The following is a 19,426-nucleotide window of genomic DNA, read 5'->3' as shown; positions in this document are numbered from 1 at the left end:
CTTCATCCGTCTGCAGTCTCATGTCGAAGAAGCTACAGTCCATTTGTGAAAAAAAATTGCTTCAAGACTGACATAGCCTTAAAGCATTTCTCTGGACCTACTCACACATAAATTCCCACTCAGATGTACGGGACAAATGATCAAACAAAGCAGAGAGCAAACACGGGGAGATTAAGTAGCTTAAACAAAAGTGCAAACAGTAATTAATCAGCCTAAGTGTTAACACCGAGTCCAATTTATTCATGACCACTCAGCTGAGAAGACATGACCGAATGGAAGATCTATCAAATTAAACCCTGACTCTAAAACCAGCATAAAACTCTTGATTGAACAGTTCTTGACTGCAATTTTTTTTTTTTAACAATAATACTTCTTGATGGTCATGGTTCAACCCTGCAGGTTACCTTTTGTGAATGAATGGGACTGTTTTCACTAGTTTGCTCAAGGCAGCAACATAGCAACCAACCCTTTCCCAGGGGTCGCAGAGTGACAAATAACCATGCTGAAAATAGCTCCCCGAACATTTATAATTAATCCTGGAGACTGGGGAGCAGAACTGTTTCTTATAAATGATGCTTTGTCACTTTAAAGACCTTCACCAACGTGCGTGCGTGACACTGGTTAAGCCTGTCACGGCAGAAACACCTTTCTAAATATTAAATCTGGCATCACTGTGGATTCCCATGCATTTATTTATATCAACTTGGCCAGAATCAAAGAGAAGAGCATCTGTAGTCATGGTAACAGAGTCGTCTACAGTGTCACCTTATCACATTGACTCCACTTTGAGTCTGCTTGACATCGTTGGGTCATCTCTGCCTTCCCATCACAAGGCCCCCCCGTTTGCCATTTATGAAACATTTGGTAATGTAGTTTCAAAATGTTGGATCACAGCAGATTATACCTAAGCTATGTTTTATATGAAAATGAATACAAGTACAATGTGCAAGTGTCAGAACTGATTTTGCAATATTAAATATTTACATTTAATTGCAGGTTTCAGCCAAAAAGCACACAATTGATGCAGATATTTATCATACAGTCTTATTCACTGAATTTGGTGGTGGATTCTTTGGGAACTCTTCAAAAAAGGAAGAAATGTCTAAAAAACAATTGAAACAGAGTAGTGAGACGAAGAGCGGTGTCTTTGAATCACAAGGTCTTCATAACGATCGTTACACACAATGTTCATGCTGAGCCGTTTTTGAGGACGGAGGCCATGAAAAGGTTTCTCTGTCCTGCTATCACAAGCACAAAAAATGTGAAGGTTGTTCAACTCCAGAGGGACTTTAACTGGAATCAAGAGATTAGCCAGGATGAGACTATCAGGAAAAAAAAACTCCAGGTTAGGTCTGGTGAATGAAGGATGAATATAGAAAAGGAACCAGGCTCATAAGGATGGTAGAGGACCTGTAATGCTGTGGGTCTGCAATGTAATTCTACAGATTTTAAATAAAACCTGTCAGATATTAAATCTTTCAACAGAATAACGATCCAAAATATATGACATGGCATAAAAGTGGTTGATCAGACACAAAATAATAACTTCCAATGGCTGTCTCAATTTTTACAGTTAAACCTATGGAAAAATAGTGTTTCATAACATCATACTCTGTCTTTCTCTACAAATTTCTAAAATCAAAGTTGTATTATCATTTTTTTTTTGTTTGTGGTTGAGAGATTATGCTAATTTAACAAAAGTAGAATTTATTTAAAGACTTTCCACACAGTTCTAGCTCTAAACCAGTGAGGCGGAGGCTGTTTAACTTCAGTAAACATAAAGCAGATTGGTTCCGATTAGAGGGAACAGATGGCTGAAGTCAGTGGGTAGTTTTGCATAATACTGATTCACTTGATGTGTTGTTTTTGGATATTTTTTTTTTTTTTTGATTAAAAAAAAAGAAACTGATTTATCTCAAAATAAATCTTCACCCTACATGTAAAATATTAATAATAAAAAAACACAGTTAAACACAGCAAAGAGATCTGCACCAAAATATGCTTCCTTTGGGTCCTTTCTATCATTGCTCTCCATGTATGTTTTTTTTTTTTTTTTTTTTTTTTTTTGCAGGAAGGAAACATCTGCTGATGTGTCTTTTCCCACTAGAAGCTATGTTTACTTTCATGTGAAGTTTCTTCTCTCTAATATGGAAAAGTACTCTCAGCAGGCTCACAACATGCATTAAAGGGAGGGAACAGGACAACTCTTCCCTACAAATTTAAAACCTGCTGCCACGCCGGACAGCTGCTCACCTTCAGAGCCAAACAATCAGCTGCAGCTATTGTGAAACGTACGAGGTAACGACCCCCCACGCCCCCCACGCCCCCCACCACCACCTCTCCTCGCAGGCTATTTTCCCTCCCTGATAACGTCAGGCCATTTTCCTTCCTGCTAACAGCAACAACAATGTTTCCCTGAAGCGTTGCTCGTAACTAATCACGCATGTGATCTGTAAATACTTTACCTGCCCTCTCTGGGTCGGGAAGGAGGTTTTGGTCACAACGTAAAAACGTAAAACACGCGAAGAGTTTCACTCTTCAGGGTCGACAGTGACAAAATGCAAACACACGGGATTCAAGAACAAAAAGTCATTTAGTTTATCATCAAGATGTGTTAAAACACATCAGTATGAACATGAATGAATAAGTCAGCAATAGCAAACAGTAAAGTATTATCAATGTCAAAGCTATAACATGAACCAAGTTTTAACCACACAGGTCAAGAGAACAAAGCACAAAAAGGAACATTTATGCTGAAAGCTCAAACTACAATACCTTCTTTTTCCATATGCACAATTCAAAATACCAACGATTTAACATAGCTGTGACTTATGGAACTAATGTTTTGATGGACAACCACTCTTCCTTTGAATTGTTTAAACTCTGCATTACATGGAGTCCGCCAACTTCCTCAGCCTGTGAACAGGCGTTTTAATTCGATTCCTCATCATTGATTTTGCCTCAGAAACAGCTTGTTTCACCCCACAAGCTTTCTCTAGGATTAAGGTTCAAGGATTGGACTGGCAGCTTCATTATGTTAATCTTGTCGGTCTGGATCCAAGATGCTGCTCGCTCACTGGTGTGACGGTACTTCCTCTTCAGGATAAAGCAAAATGACGTCTTCAAGTATGGTGATATGTTAAAAAGGGAATCCTGATGGTAATTTTTAAAAATGATGGTCCCTTTTGCACCATGTAGTTTTTTTTTTCTTACAACAACTGGACTTTGTCAGGGCTCCTTACTGATGATATTGGCTTTATAAAGTTGTTTTCTAATCGTTACAGTATTCACTTAGTAAGAACTGACTTTCTTTGGTCACCCTAAAGCAGATACTTCTGGTTATTCTTTAAATGAATTATAGTTTTCCGTTTTCTTCCTCATCTTCCTTGTTTTAGTTTCTGTTTGAAGGCATTTTGAACTTTTTTTTTTAACCGTGGATGGTTTTCTGCATTTCTTAAGCTCTCTCTGAACAACATCACAAGCACCCTGTTGTTCAGAACAATTTTAAGAACAGGTTTCACTCAGAATACACAACGGCTAATATTTACTGTACAAAACTGGCTGCGTTTATCCTTTAATAAAGGATGCGAGTTAAAACTGTTGGGTCTATTGGTTCTGTCGTAGGGCTTTTGCACGTACTGATAAATTATTTGCCATGTAGAAATATAATCTGTACACAAAACAGTGATTGATCCTGTTATTGTTTTTTGAACACAACATGTGACATGCATATTCATTTTATTGTCCTGCACAATTAAAACGTAAGAAAAGACTTTTCATTGAAATTCTTCCTTACATCGGAAGCATTTGATCAACTGGTGAGTATTCTTAATCGCTGCAAGGTGCCTCATGAATTTAACACTTAGTCATCAGCTACCAAGTGTCTTTGTGCTGAATATGAAAACACAGAGTCCTACCATTTTGCCTCTACACCTCCTCCTCGTCTGCAGAGGTACATTTGTGTGTGAGCCGACGCTCGCTGCAACAGAGGAACTTCCGCACATATTGTCACAGTGACTCCCTGGAGCTTCAGTGTAATTGGTGTGAAAATTTGGTAAGAAATGTGTTGTGTGATATGTCAGTACCCAGTAGCATTAATCTTCTTTTGGCCCCTTTAGAGGCTGAATAAACTAAGGTCAGTGTCTTTAATTAGGGTCCTTGTTGGGATGGCATGGACAAACCGCCCACCATGCGATTCTTCAACCTAAACGTGAGAATTAGAAGTCACGGTCCCATCCAGAGAACTCCTCTTCTGCCACCGAGTGGTCCTGAGGAAATTTATCAAAGTTGATGTAGCAGGGACCCTGAAAGAGAAGAAAGACTTTTTTTTTTTAATTAACAATCACATATGAGTCTTGCCAATTTGAAAAAAAAAATGTTTACCCTACACAATCCCTATGAATGGCAACAAAAAACAAAAAAATGTTTTGAAATCCACAATGTATTGAAACTAAATTAAAGGCTCACAGTGACTCACTTTGTAATAACACAAATCTGAAAATCTAGTTCCAGGTCTAGGTTCAGGTTTCAGACAATATCACAACCACCAATTAGTTTAAATACTTGAGACTCCCTTAAAAAACGTTTATAACTTCATATTTTACTGGTTCAAATGCCCAAATGTACCTTAAGATATAGAGAGTGAAAACTGTCTTAGCACTACTGCAGAAGTCAACATCTAATCCGCTCAGCGCAGATATCGTGTCAAGTAGCATTGTGCCTAAACATTCCAGCTTCCCAAGCTGCATTTTCTATTGGCCATTTTAAACATGGCCTAAGGAAGAAATCAGCTAATAGGCAGATTTTCCACAGATAAATCTGCAAATAGCTTATCCTCGAATGCTGCTTAATCTCATGCAAAGCTATGCAGAGACTCTGCACTGGTGAAGTCACGCTTTCACGCAGAATGCTTGAAGTGGGCTCTCCAACATGAGAGCCTGGCCTCCTTTCTGATCAGTTCAGCTAACAATTATTTGACCACCGAGGAGGACAGGTGAACATTGTGGAGAGAGAGAAAACAACACTGTTACATCCTTGCAAAACTACTGAACAGAAGCAGATATCAATGTATGTATCTCTGTTTCTCGCGTTGAAGCGTTAAAGGAACTCTTTTCAAACATTCACAGTATTGTGTGTGCTTCTGGTTTAATTTTAATACAAGCGTCTGGATGTTCCAATGAATTATAAAGTGTTTATCTCTGCAACTTTCACTATGAGCAGCAGCTCACTGAATCTGAGGGTACTCTGCAACATCTCACTCTTCCCATTCAGAACAACAACTTCAGTGGGAATTTTTTGCTTAATTTCCAGCTGAGAAACGAGAACTAGAATGTCTGAGTACAAAGAGAATCCACCATTACTCTGTCCTGACGCAGAGGCATACAGAGCCATTTTACACCTTTTATCGCAACAGACATACAATTTACAAAGCCATGGTGCATCATGAGCAACAACCGAGCTTCACAGGATTTGATATTTCACAGCATAGGCCTCAGATCTTCAGAGTCATGCAAAAAACATTTTTCAGATACATCAGCAAATGTGGCAAGATAAGAAACAGTGTGACAGGAGCCTCAGGCTACTCCACACTGTGCACACTACCTTGTGTCTCAATTTTTATTTATTTTATTTTTTTCTGACAAGGTATATTTTAAGCCTTTCTTTTTATTATTGCTAGAGGTTCAACTTTTGTAAGCTGAAACCTTTTATAGTACCAGTTGGTAGATTATATTTCTTTAATATCTTTTCACGCTTCTCGTTACATTTTAGATGTAATAAAAGGGTTTAGTCCAACATTAAAGCTGCTATGTCCAAAACTTCTGGAAACACAGTATAATTAAAAAGGACAGTAAATAATGTCTAGTAAACTAAAGTAAATCTACTATCTTATATATTGTAATTGTCTACTAAACACCTTCTGTTTCATCTAAACACACAAAAAAAGCCTTTCGTGATGTTTTCACTTGCCTTGCGGATAAGTCGTATGGTTGGAGCGTCGAGCTGAGCCATACGCAGCTTGTGCCAGTTCATGCTGCTGTACCACCTTAAAAAAAAAAAAAAAAAAGACAAATTAGAGAAATAGTTGATCAGGCTGTCGATTCATTGTGAGAATTAATATAAACTGATGATACCCTGACTCTCATATGGTCACATCATAAAGAAAGAAGCATGTTTGTCTGCGTTTGCTCATAAATTATGCAATTATGTAAATTCATATTCCCTAATGCAATTTTGTAATACATGCCAATGTTTTAACACATTGTATGGGTTGACTAAATGTGAATGCAGCCACTGCTCTACAAATAGTGCTGTGAACCCAGACCTGGCATGCACAAGCACATTTTGTTTTCCAGCACAAAAGCTCCATGAAGCTCTACTCGGCGTCTAATGCACAGAGTAGGCTGTAGGGGATGACACGTGAACAGATGAAGGATTTTTAGTATCTGCCTCCTGAGGACGACTCGTCGCCATGGTTACCTGTGATGCCGGACATCTTTGATTCCATTCTTGGTGTTTCCTAACCTCTGACCCGGCCGAGGTCTACAAAGAGCGTTCAAAGAGACAGTCAATCAAAAACATGCATGAGCTCATGTAGCGCCAAACAAAACACAGCCAAATGCGTCTTTAAAGCCGTTCTCTTGATTTTGCTCTATTCAGCTCTGTTATGGTGAAATATTAACTTTAAAATTCCCTAATTTTAAGAACCACCTTGCTCTGACATTATTTAGTTGTTTTTGTTTTTGTTTTTTTGTTTTCTGCTTACCTGCACAGTTTGCTGATGATTGACTTTGCTGCCTCGCTCAGGTAAGGTGGAAACTTGAGTTCTCCATCCAAAATTTTGGAATAAATCTTCTGAGGCTCCGAGCTTGAAAATGGAGGACTGGAGGTTTAAAAGCAGAACAGAGAGTTGTTGGTAAACCTTTAGTTCAAACACACAAGTCAACGCATAAGACATCAATCCTACGTTTCTGCTGCCATCTGCTGGTAAATATTTTTTTTTCTGAATATGAAGGTGTTAGAAAATGATTTTGGTATGAAAATATGCTGTCCATTTTTTTCAGTAAATCTGCTTGCAAATTTACTCATGCTTATTGCACCTTTCCACACCTTGTTCAATTAAACTATCTATAGCTATAAATAATTCCCATTCAGGAGGGTCAAACACATGTAAACATACGGACTCCAGTCACATGAGACAAAAATTGACCTTCATGGTTTACAGCGGCCATCTGCAATGGCTCTTAATTTGATAAAAATGATAAAAATCAAACAGATTTTTTTTTAACACGTGTTTTTCTTTTTCGTGGAATAATTGCATTGAAGTTCCTACTGACTCTAGGAGCACTTATGTAGCATGTTTTTTAATTACTGGTACTCTTTTTTTTTTTTTTTTTTTGAAATTATGTTGTTGGGTTTCATTATTGCTTTGTTTGTTTTTTTAACATTATTTTGCACAAAAATCAACATCACATAGAAGAAATAGTTCCATAATATTTTTGCATAAGTCTTACATTTTTTATTAATTTTAAAACCTAAAAATAGAAATAAAATGTAAATTAAAATGACGAAACATATCTAATAGTAAAATCACAATGGTTATTTGGATGATAGAGGTTGCAGAATCCTGGTCTATACATGCAATGAGCTTATTCTCATAAAAACATGGTAGAGGCAGCATCTTGCTAAGGGAATGGTGTTTTTTTTTCTGGTGAGTGAAAGGGGAACAGCATTACTAGAAGAAAATTTGTTATAGATTGCAAAAGATTTGAGATCGATACCAAGGTTCACCTTCCAGCCAAACAATGAAAACAAAACTAAATATACAGTCAGGAGAACGATGAATAGTTAGATTAAATGCATCACATGTTTTAGACTGTTTTGTGCACAGTTTTGAAAACCTCGTTTATATTTTTTAGTTTTTCAAATGTTCAGTTATGCTCTACTTTTTTTCTTGCTCAGTTTCTTCATAAAAAAAAAATACATTGGCTGTAATGTAAAACAATGTGGAAAAAAAGTTGAAGCGGTATGAATTCTTTTTCGATCTGAGAGAAGTAATGAGGCATAATTTGCTCTGAGGCCTGGATCCCTTCAAATGTAATTACCTTCCCACCAAAAGTTCAAAGATCAGGATGCCAAGTGACCAAAAGTCAACTGCAAAGTCATGACCCTGATTCTTGATGATCTCTGGAGCCATGTACTCAGGCGTGCCCACAAAGGAGTAGGTTTTCTCGCCACGCACCAGTTCCTTCGCAAAGCCAAAGTCAACCTGAGAAACAAAATCCAGAGTCAGCAGAATCTCTTCTAAAGCAAACCGTGGAAGAAATTTAGAGAGTTTAATGAGCCCTGAATGCCCAAGGACCCACCAGTTTGATGTAGCCTTTCATGTCCAGCATCAGGTTCTCAGGCTTAAGGTCTCTGTACATGATGCTTTTCTTGTGGAGGTATGCATAGGCCTCCACCACGCAGGCAGTGCAAAACACAGCAACGTGTTCATCAAATCGCCCTCTGTCATTACAGAGATGAAAAATATTTTTAAAAAAGAACTCCACTTCAGTAACTTGGGTGGCAGTCTTAATATTCTTTAGTTTGCATGTCTTAACCTAAGTAAGTTGTTGACTGCTCTTTTTTTTTTTTTTTTTTTTTTTTTTTTTTTGAAAAACCATTGGGTACAAACAAGTAAATAAGATGGGTTTCATACTTTTCGATTTTTTTTTTTTGCATGTCCTTTTTTGATTTATGTCATAAACATACAGTTAATCTTAATTAAACCCAATTAAATTGTCAAATATCTTTCTTTCAGTTCTGTCTTATCAGATTTACCAGGTGTGATTCATTCATTCACTGTACTGCTTTTCTATTTCACTAGGTTTTCGTTTTGCTTACACTTCTTTGAGCTTGGTCCAGATCTCGCCACCACCGCAGAACTCCATCACCATGTAAATGTACCTTGTATCTTTAAATGCTGCATAAAGTCTACAAACGGCACAGAGAGAAATCATTTGTGTTTAATTTTGTGGTTGTACGTCAAAAAAAAAAAAAAAATGCAGACAGTATATTGGATGGCAGTTACTTCACAATGAAGTCACACTGGATCGCTTTCAGGATCTTCTTCTCAAACAACATGTGCTCCTCCTGTCTCTTGGAAACAATTTGCTTCTTGCTGACTCGCTTCATGGCGTAGTATTTCCCATGATTCACTGTGGTCATCTGAGCTCAACAAAAAGACGACATCATTTTTAGCAAACATGAACCTACTAGAAGCCACCATTTCCATCACAATGCCACTTCTGTAAAAGTTGGTTCATGCACACATCCATAAGACGAATTGGCAACACCTACCAGCTGCACACGACCAAACCCTCCAACTCCAAGTGTGACAGGATCTCCTTGATAGCGTCCCTCCTGGTATAAAACAGGAACCAGATCCTTAAACTTCAGACTGGAGCTCGGACTAAAACAGAAAGAAACGTATGTTCCATTTTAAGTAAGTAATTTGTAGCATTTATGTTTGCTTTGCAGGATGAATTTTGGAGGGTGAAAGTCAAGTCAAAGTGTATTTGTGTAACAGATATAATCAGGAATTACTAAGATGCAATCAAAGAATTAAACCCAATCAAACATTTCAAGAACAACCCACTTTGGAAAACTAGTTTCTGCTCCATGTGTTACACCTGCTGAGGTGGTGGCCCCACTAAAACAGCTGATTGAGAATGTATGGAATGTGGTGTGCTAACAGAGGCTGGACAGCAAAACCCAAAAGTCGAGCAAAGCTTAGAGCTAATCTGCAATGAAAGTAGCACAGCACTGCTTTCCTCTTCCAACCGTTGTTCCTTAACATAACTAATATAACAAAACTAATTACTTGCAGGTGTGAGTGTTTATGTAGAACGGATGCCCTGAAGAAAGAAACTGCAGTGTTCTGAGTCATGCTGGAGTCATTAGCGAACCAGTGGCTAACAGCTTTCTAAAACTGGTGTGAGATAAACTGATGCAGCGGTGACTGCCTGACTTAGACTTGAAGCAATGGTGAAAACAATTAAGGGTAACACCACCATATTATCGAGTACAATAGTTTATTACCACAGAAACGAAACACAGACTTGTGGAAGGACATTATGGCTGACAAAGAGTCACACTAACTTCTTCTCCTGCTTGTATATCTAGAGATGTGACCACTCACATATAGTTTTAAAAATTAAATCTATATGTGAGTGAAGATATGGACAGAATATATATTTAAAGAAAGAACAAAATTTAAAATGTATGAAAAAAAAAGGTAAAACAAAAAACATTCCTTTTGATTAAAAAAGAACGAATGAGTTACATTATGCCTTGTGTGATGTCATCGCTCTACGTTTGGAGTGTGGATTTTGTCTTAAGTAAATATTTGCAAAAAAAATCTACAAGCAAAAAATCTAACCATGATGTGTTATTCTAACAGCGATAAGCTTTGTGTGAAATTATCTTGACTGAATTTACAGAAAAGTTTGGCAACCAGTTTTAGTTTAATGCAAAAAAAAAAAGATTGTTCTGAGTTTCTGAACTTTGGTTTTGACATCATTAAAGTCTCTTAAAAACATTGTAAAGATGTTAACATACTAGATGATAAACATCTGTTTCTACATGTTCTTCCAGCCTGCAGGCACCAAAATCTTCGAGGCTTTAGTTTTCTTTCACTGTAACTTACCCTGGCTTTTCTGGACCTTGCGCCTCTTGCATCACTTTGGAGCTAAAAGTAAAAAAATAAATAAATAAATAAAACAAGATGGAAAACGAGCAATAAACTAGCTGGGAAAATATTTTCACAGTCCGCTTTTGGGATCTCGGTAGAAAATAGTCACATACTCGTCAAACAGCTCGAGGTGCTCTACTGGGATTGTCTCTTCAAAAACCCTTAAAAAACAACAGCACAGTCATGTCAACAAGTGGCAAATCACTGTCTAAAAATAAATGATGCCAAGGTAACAGAAACAAAGAGGAAATGCCCATCCGTGATTGACTGACTCACTCCTTGTCAATAGAGAAGCATGTAACAGGGCCATCGGCCGTGCAGGTGGCAGTTCTCAAGATCTCTCTGTGAAAACAGAAACAAACAAGCATTTAAAAGTCTATTCATTATCAGTATAATTGAATAAGTTTTCAATAAGTCAAAGAAAAACTCTCCTTTGTTAAAAAAAAAAATCTGATTGCTCATTTTAGAAAAGCTATGGCAATAATATTCCTTCCACATGGTTAAAACAACACAATTATTATTTTTGGTTTATTATTTACATCATGCAACATAATAAAAGCCCTAAAATGCATTTAACATCATAGTTAAATGCATTTTGACTGTGCGTCTAAGTTTTTCTTTTTGTCTTTAAAGTCTCCAAAATATATATATATTAAAAAAAAGAAAATCTGCAGATTTTGACAGAAAAATGGTAAATAGGGCAGCATTCAAGGCAGGTACACACATCTTCACATCTCTTTGCAAGGTAACGTACATTTCCTCAGGCGGTTGCTGCATTTGTATGCTTACCGTATGAGGGCCTGCTCCCCGAAGTGCTCCCCTTTTCCCATCCTGCGAATCTGCTTCTCGTGTCCGTTCACGTTCTTGCTCACCAGGACCTGTGAGGACAACACAACTGAGATCAGTGGAGAAACATTTATGTGTCGGTTTACACACACATTGTAACATGAAATCACCTCTCCTTTGAGGATGATGTAGAAAGTGTTTCCTTCTGTTCCTTCTCGAACTATAACCTCTTTATCCTGAAACTTAACCTGTAAAAAAATTTTAAAAATAAAAAAAAATTAAAGATTTATGTAGCAATTATTGTATGATCAGATGTTTTGACTAATAATATAAAGTAAATATCAATCATCAGATCACAGTGTGTTTAATAAATGTTCAATAAAGCGCATGTTCGTCATAAGAGGTTAATCACATAAAGTTACGCACCTCCTCCATGGAGTCAATAATTTTGGACAACTGCGCGTCATTCAGATCCTTGAGAGTACGAGACCTGTAGCACGTTATTAAAATAGTAGAATCAGACATAATTCTGTTTGTAAAGTAAAAGAATAAAAAAATAGGACCACCTAAGAACAATTCAACAGATCCCACATCAGCTGGAGGACAATGAAACTCACGTCTTGAGGAAACCCATGAGCTGCTCTCGTTTCTTCTTGGACTTGTTAGTTATAATCGTCCTGTACGTCTGCCGCTCCATGCACCACAGATGCACATGTGTCTTAGCTGATTAAGGATGTGAACACACAACGAGGTCAAAACTTCTCAAACTGAATAATGGAAACAGTCTTTCCAGGTGTTTTTCCCAATACTTTTTGTTCTTACAGTCCTGCATGGTTAAGGCAATTTCACTGTAAGGTTTGTTGCTATGTGACATTTATTCTAAATTTAAGGACAAACAATGCAACACCTTTCAGTGAGTAGCTGTTAATAAGCTGTTTGCTACAAAGAAATAATTCTGTTAATCAAACCGAATCGAGCTGGTTCTGGTTCTGAGGCTTGGAGTTTGTCCAAGATTAATTCCTCCTCTCAGATTTCAATTAGAGATCAAAAACAAAATTAGGCCATTAAATCAACTTTGTTTTTTTGGTTGCTTCTTTTGATTAATTAATCATTAATGAATTCATTTTAGTTTGATACGTTATATATTCAGGGCTTGATTCTGTTAAGAATAAGCTCACAAAGGCTTCCTGTTATTCTTTAAATAAAGTGCTTATTAATTACGTTTTGCTCTCAATAAATTAAAAATGCTGAGATAAACTCCAAAGATATTTGATTGGAAATTTCAGGAGTTCATCACTGTATATTAACATATACGTGTTAAGATTGTGAGACTGTTTGGTTAATAACTTTAATATAAATTAAACATACATAGACGTGCCAAAACCAAAGGCATGTAAACATGTCCTTCTTCCACATATTTCTTTGAATGTCATTTGATTTTGACCAAAACGTCTGAAAAATTCTACAGTCCAAACATGTCTTCCAAAACTGATTCTATTTACTATCACATTATGGTGGAGTTATTGAAGCCATTTGTCCATCACATTAAAATCTACAAGAAAGATGCCAAACTGATTGATGTTCAGGGCAAACGTAAACTGCTACAATGCGGCATAAAATCACAGAATTAACAGTTATTATCTGAGATTAGAGACGAATCGTCACATCCTAATGCATCAGTATAGCGAAGAACCTAACCTTTGACTGTCGCTGTCCTTTTGCAGTTGTAGAGGATGGCTAACTCTCCGAAAACGTCTCCTTTCGTCAGAGTCCTCAGGTCCCGACCCGACTGAGTCACGATGAGTTCACCAGCTGAAAAGAGCAAATACCTCTGATGTTGCTTTCTGGATAGGTTAAGAGTAATGTTCAGCTTTTAATTTCAGGTTTAATGTTGTCATGGCACACAGAGAGAGGCTCACATCCGGACATGATCCCACCTGCCACTATGTACATGCTGTCTCCCTCCGATCCCTCCTTAATGACTTCTTCGCTAGGTTTGTAATTCGATGACATTAAGAGGTCCACCATCATGGCTATTTGCTCATCGTCCAGGCGGCTCAGGAAGTCGTTCTTCTGGATGGCTTTAACAATAAGACTTGTCTCACTGCAGAAACAAACAAAAAAAAAAAGTCACCTTGAATGTAAGATCACAGATCTCATCGAGAGATCCAATCACCAAACACAGCATGTGTACTCGGGGGTCTGATAAATGCAAAAGAGGATGGGAATTTTTACTCTTGGTCCAAATCATTTACTTTCCCTTAGCATTACTTTATGCAGAAGTATTTATTATTTTTTAAAAATGAAGAAGGGATAAAAAAAAACATGACCCAGATTGACCCCAGGAGTCCTGAACGGTTAGCGTTGTGAAATGCAGTGAGCAGTGTTATTCCTGACCTGGCAGTCTTCTTAACCATGTTGCCTGAAATTTCCAGTTTCTCCGGTATTGGTTCAGGGGCCATAACGGCGGCTCGACTCTTCCTGAATTCAGGCTCTGCTTCATTAGCAGGCTGGGAGGGAAACTCTGCAGAGAGACAAAAACAAACAAAAGATCAGAGATCACCATCAAAAATCACTTCAACCAACTGAGGAGGTGCATCAGGTGTGTAGGTGATACCCATGTGGGCCTCATACCGAGATCATGGTACTGGCTCTGCAGTTCCTGCAAAAGTTTTTCTTTGGCTTTCAGCCGTAGCTCTGTGAAATGGGAGTAAAGATGCTTGTTTACTGTACAACGTATGGTTGAAGACGTGCTTTTTTACCAAAAACATTGTTTTGCCAGAGACAGCACATCAACAGAAGAAAGCAGTCAGACAAAAAGACTTTCTATTTCAAGCAACAGAAATAGCAGGAGTCATCCCTTAAAGTCCCATTGGAGAAACTGTTCTAACTTCCTGTAGGAGGTGGCTGTGCTGCAGTGCTAATGCAAACTTCTACACAACTACAAACGTGCAAATGATATCTCAGCTTCAATTTTTTTTTTTTACATTTTCTTCTATACCAGTGTTAAATGTAAAAGCAGCTCTAAAAATATACATTGCTTTTATGTATATGTATATGTTTATATACATTGCAGAGTGCTGCTTTTCAGTAATGCTGAATCAGATTAGTAAGTTCATAAATCTATGAGTTCAAATTACAACAAAACATCGAAAATATGTAGGTACAATAATTAATTAAAGAATAGATATTAATTTTAACCCCACCCCACACAAAAATTTTACACAGTTTTTCAGTAAACATTATTATAATATACATAAATATATATTAATATATATTACAATATTCAACCAGGTGCTCTGAAGCATGTTATAACAAAAAAATACACTGTTTGCATATACTGCTAGCAGTAGTTATATTATTCGCTCAGCATAGCGAAGATAAACAGAACAAAGCACTCATTCATAATAGGCCATTGTAATATTGTAGTATAATGTCAAATCCTGCCACTTACATTAGCAAAAAGCTATGAAGTTATTGACTTCGCAGCAGCAATAATTCATATTGTGCAAGCATGTGGGCAGGTTACTGCATCAACTCGTTGACTTTACCACTTTACATACATTTTAATTTAATTTAATTTAATTAAGCTCATACAGAATGCAGATTAACCAAGAGGTGGTATAATTCTTGATGTACTCACCCAGGTCCTTGTTTTGCCGCTGCAGCTCCTTGTTGATCCGACATTGTTTTTCCAGCTGCTGCTTCAGCTCTTCCAGCTGTTTCTCCATAGCTACAGAGAGAAGATAAGTCATAAAAATTAATGTAGCAAATTACCTGAAATAATGACAAAATACACATAAGTTGTCTGCTTAGAAGAAAAGGTACAGTGCCATGAGAAAGTAACATTAGGATACCTCATTAAGTAACTATTTCTTAATTGCTGTTGCCAGTTAATTCTGTCTAATTGAGGGGGTTTGGAAAGAGACTGATTTTCTCCTGTTAAGCGCCAAATATAACCTTGTTATGTCCATGAATTTATTTTACTTTTGTGTAACCAGATCATTAGGTGTTGCCGATTTGTGCCCAGGTCCCTCTTGCAAATGAGATCTGGATCTAAAATGGAGTTTTACCCGGTTAAATAAAGGAAAGACAGAAAAAGAAAAAAGTTAAATAAAATATGTAAAGAAATTAAGTTACACTTGAGCAGTCTCTTTCTGATTGAGAAAGCCTCCACATATACATCAGCAGTGGCAAGAGCCTGCGATATATTCCACTTTCTGCCTTCTTTTAGCAGATTGCATGCTGCTTTCAGGGTAAACTTGCTTGGACAGTAGCACCTCTGCATTTTGGCAAGTGTTTTGAATTTCTGTCTTGTGGACTATTTTCTTTCTGAAAGTCTTACCCACCTCTTTCAAGCTTACTGTAAGGTGCTCAACAAACTAAATGTCTGAGATTTTAAACTTAAAAATGCTGAGTAATCGATCGAACATACAATATGTCCGACTGTAACTGCAGTCATTTTGGGAGGAGTAATTTATTCTCCACCAGAAAGAACCGTTTTTCGTTTTTAATTGTACATTTTTAATGGCTGAAATTTTCAGTGGTGCTAAAACTTAGATTAAACTGCAGACTGCCAAATCGTGTCGTAAAGGCACATAAGGGGGAAATCGTTTGAGCTGTCAATGTCCAGGATATTTTCAACAAATCACCAGCACTGCCTGTGAAACAACATGAGGTCTGCTGAATAATGCAAGCTAATGATGGACAGTCAACAGGGTGCATCCTGTCGGCTTTTACTGGAGATCCTTTGCAGTTCTTATTAGTGATAAACATTGCAAAGTGATTGCATTGTGGGTAACTATGAGTTTATCTTTCCTTTTTATTATTTAACTTTGTGCTGGCACAGAAATATGACGCTGTAAAGGGCTGCCAATAAAAGTTATTCTTTATGTTTGAGTGAAACTAGCCATCTAGCTCCTCTGCTTTTTCTTTCCTCCAGCAGAGATCAGCTGTTTACACAAGCTCTGCAGATATGGTTCCTTCCCAGATATTAGAAGGATGATTATGTCACTATTGACGGGAGGAATTGTTTCTAACAATAGGTGATTGGCTACCTGACCAATAAACTGAAGGTGGATCTCTGTAAAGACCGAAGTGTTTGCTCTCTCTCACGGCGCACTTCACGTGACCCCGAATTTATTGCTGCCTCACCCTGAACATTGGACGGCTCTGAGATTAGACGAGGAGTCGAAGCAAATCGTAAAGTTGTAGGGCAGCAGAGCAGCACGCTTTGAGTGGAGGTCACTCGGAAGATGGCGAGAAGTTAGATAACTCATAAAAATCACATGTTTTAAGCTTCAGCTCAGTGACGGAGCAGAGCCGACAGACGTGGGCAAATACAAAACTGTCCCTGCTTCCTGCAAATGACAAGGATTTGCCTTTAAGCATTTTATTAACTGGCTCGTACAGCACAAGCATACAAGAGAGCTGTGCACAAACACATTCTGTGAGCTTTCTAGGAACTTAATGCTATAAAGAAGTAGAGCCAAGGGACAGAGTGAGGCAATAACCTCCAGCTCACACAACATTAAATGAAAACCACCAGGCAGGTGTCATCGAGACAGACTCTATAAATATTTGCAGCTTGTGCATTCACAGATTTATTTTTTATTTATTCTTTTAAAAAAAAAGACCATGTGATGGCAATATAAACAATCTTAATATAGGAAGGGATCTGTGCTGGAAATGATACTTGGAGGTGTCGGGATGGGAAATGCATTCTTCACCTGTGCAGCAGGAAGATGATGCCAGCTATCATTATACTGATCCAGCCATTGCACTGTACACTTCCTGCTGCTTTATCAATAATTCATGGGAATGTGTATCTACAGCTGAATTCTCAGAAGGCATACTGAAATAGTTGGATATAATTAACATCCCTTCTATATTAGGACCGTATTAGATGTTTGGTGTGATAGCAGTAAATAGACACTGGAATAAAAACAATTGCTTCTCAACATCTAAATATTCAGATGTTTCCAGATTGTACACAACTAGAAGAAGTTACGAAAAAAAAAACTGTAGCATGGTCAAACAGACAGACTTACCTGCAGGAGGTATAGATGAGTACTGAAGCTGAGCACCTGTCCAGCCTAGTCAGGCCGCATGGATCATAGGAGCCAAACGATCAACTTGGCCTGCCCCCAGAATAACCACTTCAGCTGTGGAGAAGTTTCAGCTTCAGAACCTGCTTGATTCCTAGACGGTCTACAGTCTGCTGCCCCTCTGGCATTACCACCTATTCCCTCTTTTGTTTTTTGTTTTTTGTTTTTTTTTCTACCCTCGCACACTTTTCCGAGCTCACATTGCAAAGTCTGTGTTTCTCTCCACTCCGGCTTTCTCTCGTTTGTTCCCCCTTTCCTTCTCTTTCCATATCTGTCAATCTCAGCAGCTATAGTGTTGAATCATTAACCCGTAACCTGAGGCTCCGCCCATCACACCAGGCAGGTACAGTAGGGAAGAGAAGGATGGTCTGGAGAGAAAGTTGAAGATGAGAAGTAAAATATTTTGTTGACGAGTGATTAAACTGAGGTTCAGTCGTTCTAAAAATAAAAGAAATAATAAAAAGAACATATCTAAAATAAAAAAAAAGATTTATGTGACATTAATTGAAGAAATATTATTTTGCTAGTGCGTTGCATAAAGAATTCAAACATGAGAACCATAAGGAATGACAAAAGAGGATGAGTAGGTGAATATAAATCAATTTTATATTTTTTTTATTATAGAAAAAGCTTTCTTCTACTTATTGTAACCATTTCATGATATCATTAAAATGAGGATATGAAAATGTGTTGCATAACACTTTACGCAATATATTTGCATAAATTTCTCTAGGGTCATCTAACCTAGGAAAGGGTTAGACAAACGTCTTACTATGTTAGATCGCTTAGGAATTACCAAATTATTTGCATTTGTAAATTGGCAGAATGACAAGGGAGATTTTTTTCATTATTATTTAAAAGTTTATATATATGTTTCATTAGTATTTGGTAGAATTATCTTGGGTCATTTTATTTTTTTTCCCTTTCACTTCAGACCCGGCTGCTGAACAAAACCAACAACTTCCTGGATGAGTTTGAGCAATAACTAGAGTCTCTGTCTTGTTGACAATTTAAAGAAGAAAATTGCTAGAAAGTCACTAATCCTGGGTAAAGGCAGACAGGTTGTATAGCTGGTGGAAATAAACATATACAACCGAATGTCTTCTGCAAAGACGTAGGATTCATCTCCGAAGAATCAACTAATTCCAATTAACATAAGGATATAAAAAAAATAAAAAATTTAAAAAAAACAATAGATCCAGAACTGAACCTTGTGGAGTCCCACAATGATGTAGAGACAGTGTCAAAGAAGATATTGTCTATCCTTACTGAGACTGTCTTAATGGACAAAATATAATATTATGTTGCTCCCCCATACTTACGGATTGGTGGTCTCAGTCTCAGACCGCTTTTTTTTCTCTAAATCTCATGCCGGCCATTTTGACCAAACAGTTCAATTTCAGTTTCGTAAAGCAAAATTTGTCTCTAAAGGTTAATCTGTTTGTCCATGAGTGACTTTGCAAAGTTTCATTTGTTTAGAAGTGGCCTCTCAGTCTATGTCCATACTCATTTCAGTATGTATCACTTAACCTATTAGAAGCTTACAAAGCCAGGACATAACCATCTGAATTTTACCAAACTGTTTCAAGGCCTTCAGTGTATAAACCTTTCAGACTTTAAGGTAAGAAAGAAAATGTCCTTCTTTTTCTTCTAGCATTTAAAAACAGAAATAATTTTGTAACAGTGGAATAACTCATGATGTCTTTTAGTAGGAAAGACATCATGAGTAATTTGAAAACAACCACTCTTTTCTCATTATTCTCATTTTAAGTTGCTTTCCTCCTTTCACCCACACAGTAGG

At 37.4% G+C, this 19,426-nt stretch overlaps 1 protein-coding gene across 2 annotated transcripts; it reads right to left on the bottom strand.

The window, feature by feature from the left end:
- Positions 1-2,574: 2,574 nt before the first annotated feature.
- Positions 2,575-18,374, bottom strand: prkg3 (protein kinase cGMP-dependent 3). 2 transcript variants are annotated; one of them, XM_015004469.2, is made up of 22 exons: positions 17,569-18,374; positions 15,162-15,251; positions 14,153-14,215; positions 13,916-14,042; positions 13,456-13,622; positions 13,217-13,330; positions 12,136-12,241; positions 11,945-12,008; positions 11,689-11,766; positions 11,522-11,610; positions 11,009-11,074; positions 10,846-10,893; positions 10,688-10,729; positions 9,340-9,451; positions 9,071-9,207; positions 8,884-8,973; positions 8,364-8,505; positions 8,103-8,266; positions 6,764-6,880; positions 6,478-6,540; positions 5,968-6,043; positions 2,575-4,304 (listed from the first exon to the last, which is right to left on the bottom strand). In XM_015004469.2, the coding sequence occupies exons 2-22, from the start codon at positions 15,247-15,249 to the stop codon at positions 4,218-4,220; spliced, it is 2,040 nt and encodes a 679-aa protein (XP_014859955.2). In that variant the 5' UTR covers positions 15,250-15,251; positions 17,569-18,374; the 3' UTR covers positions 2,575-4,217. The 2 variants fall into 2 exon arrangements, with proteins under 2 accessions (XP_014859955.2, XP_087857803.1); XM_088001677.1 differs by lacking the exon at positions 2,575-4,304 and having other exon boundaries at positions 5,169-6,043; positions 11,522-11,766.
- Positions 18,375-19,426: the final 1,052 nt, after the last annotated feature.

Source organism: Poecilia mexicana, unplaced genomic scaffold (genome assembly GCF_051168715.1).
Source record: "Poecilia mexicana isolate PSO_F unplaced genomic scaffold, ASM5116871v1 scaffold_21, whole genome shotgun sequence".
NCBI classification, from domain to species: domain Eukaryota; kingdom Metazoa; phylum Chordata; class Actinopteri; order Cyprinodontiformes; family Poeciliidae; genus Poecilia; species Poecilia mexicana.
This window is presented reverse-complemented; position numbering and strand designations above follow the sequence as displayed.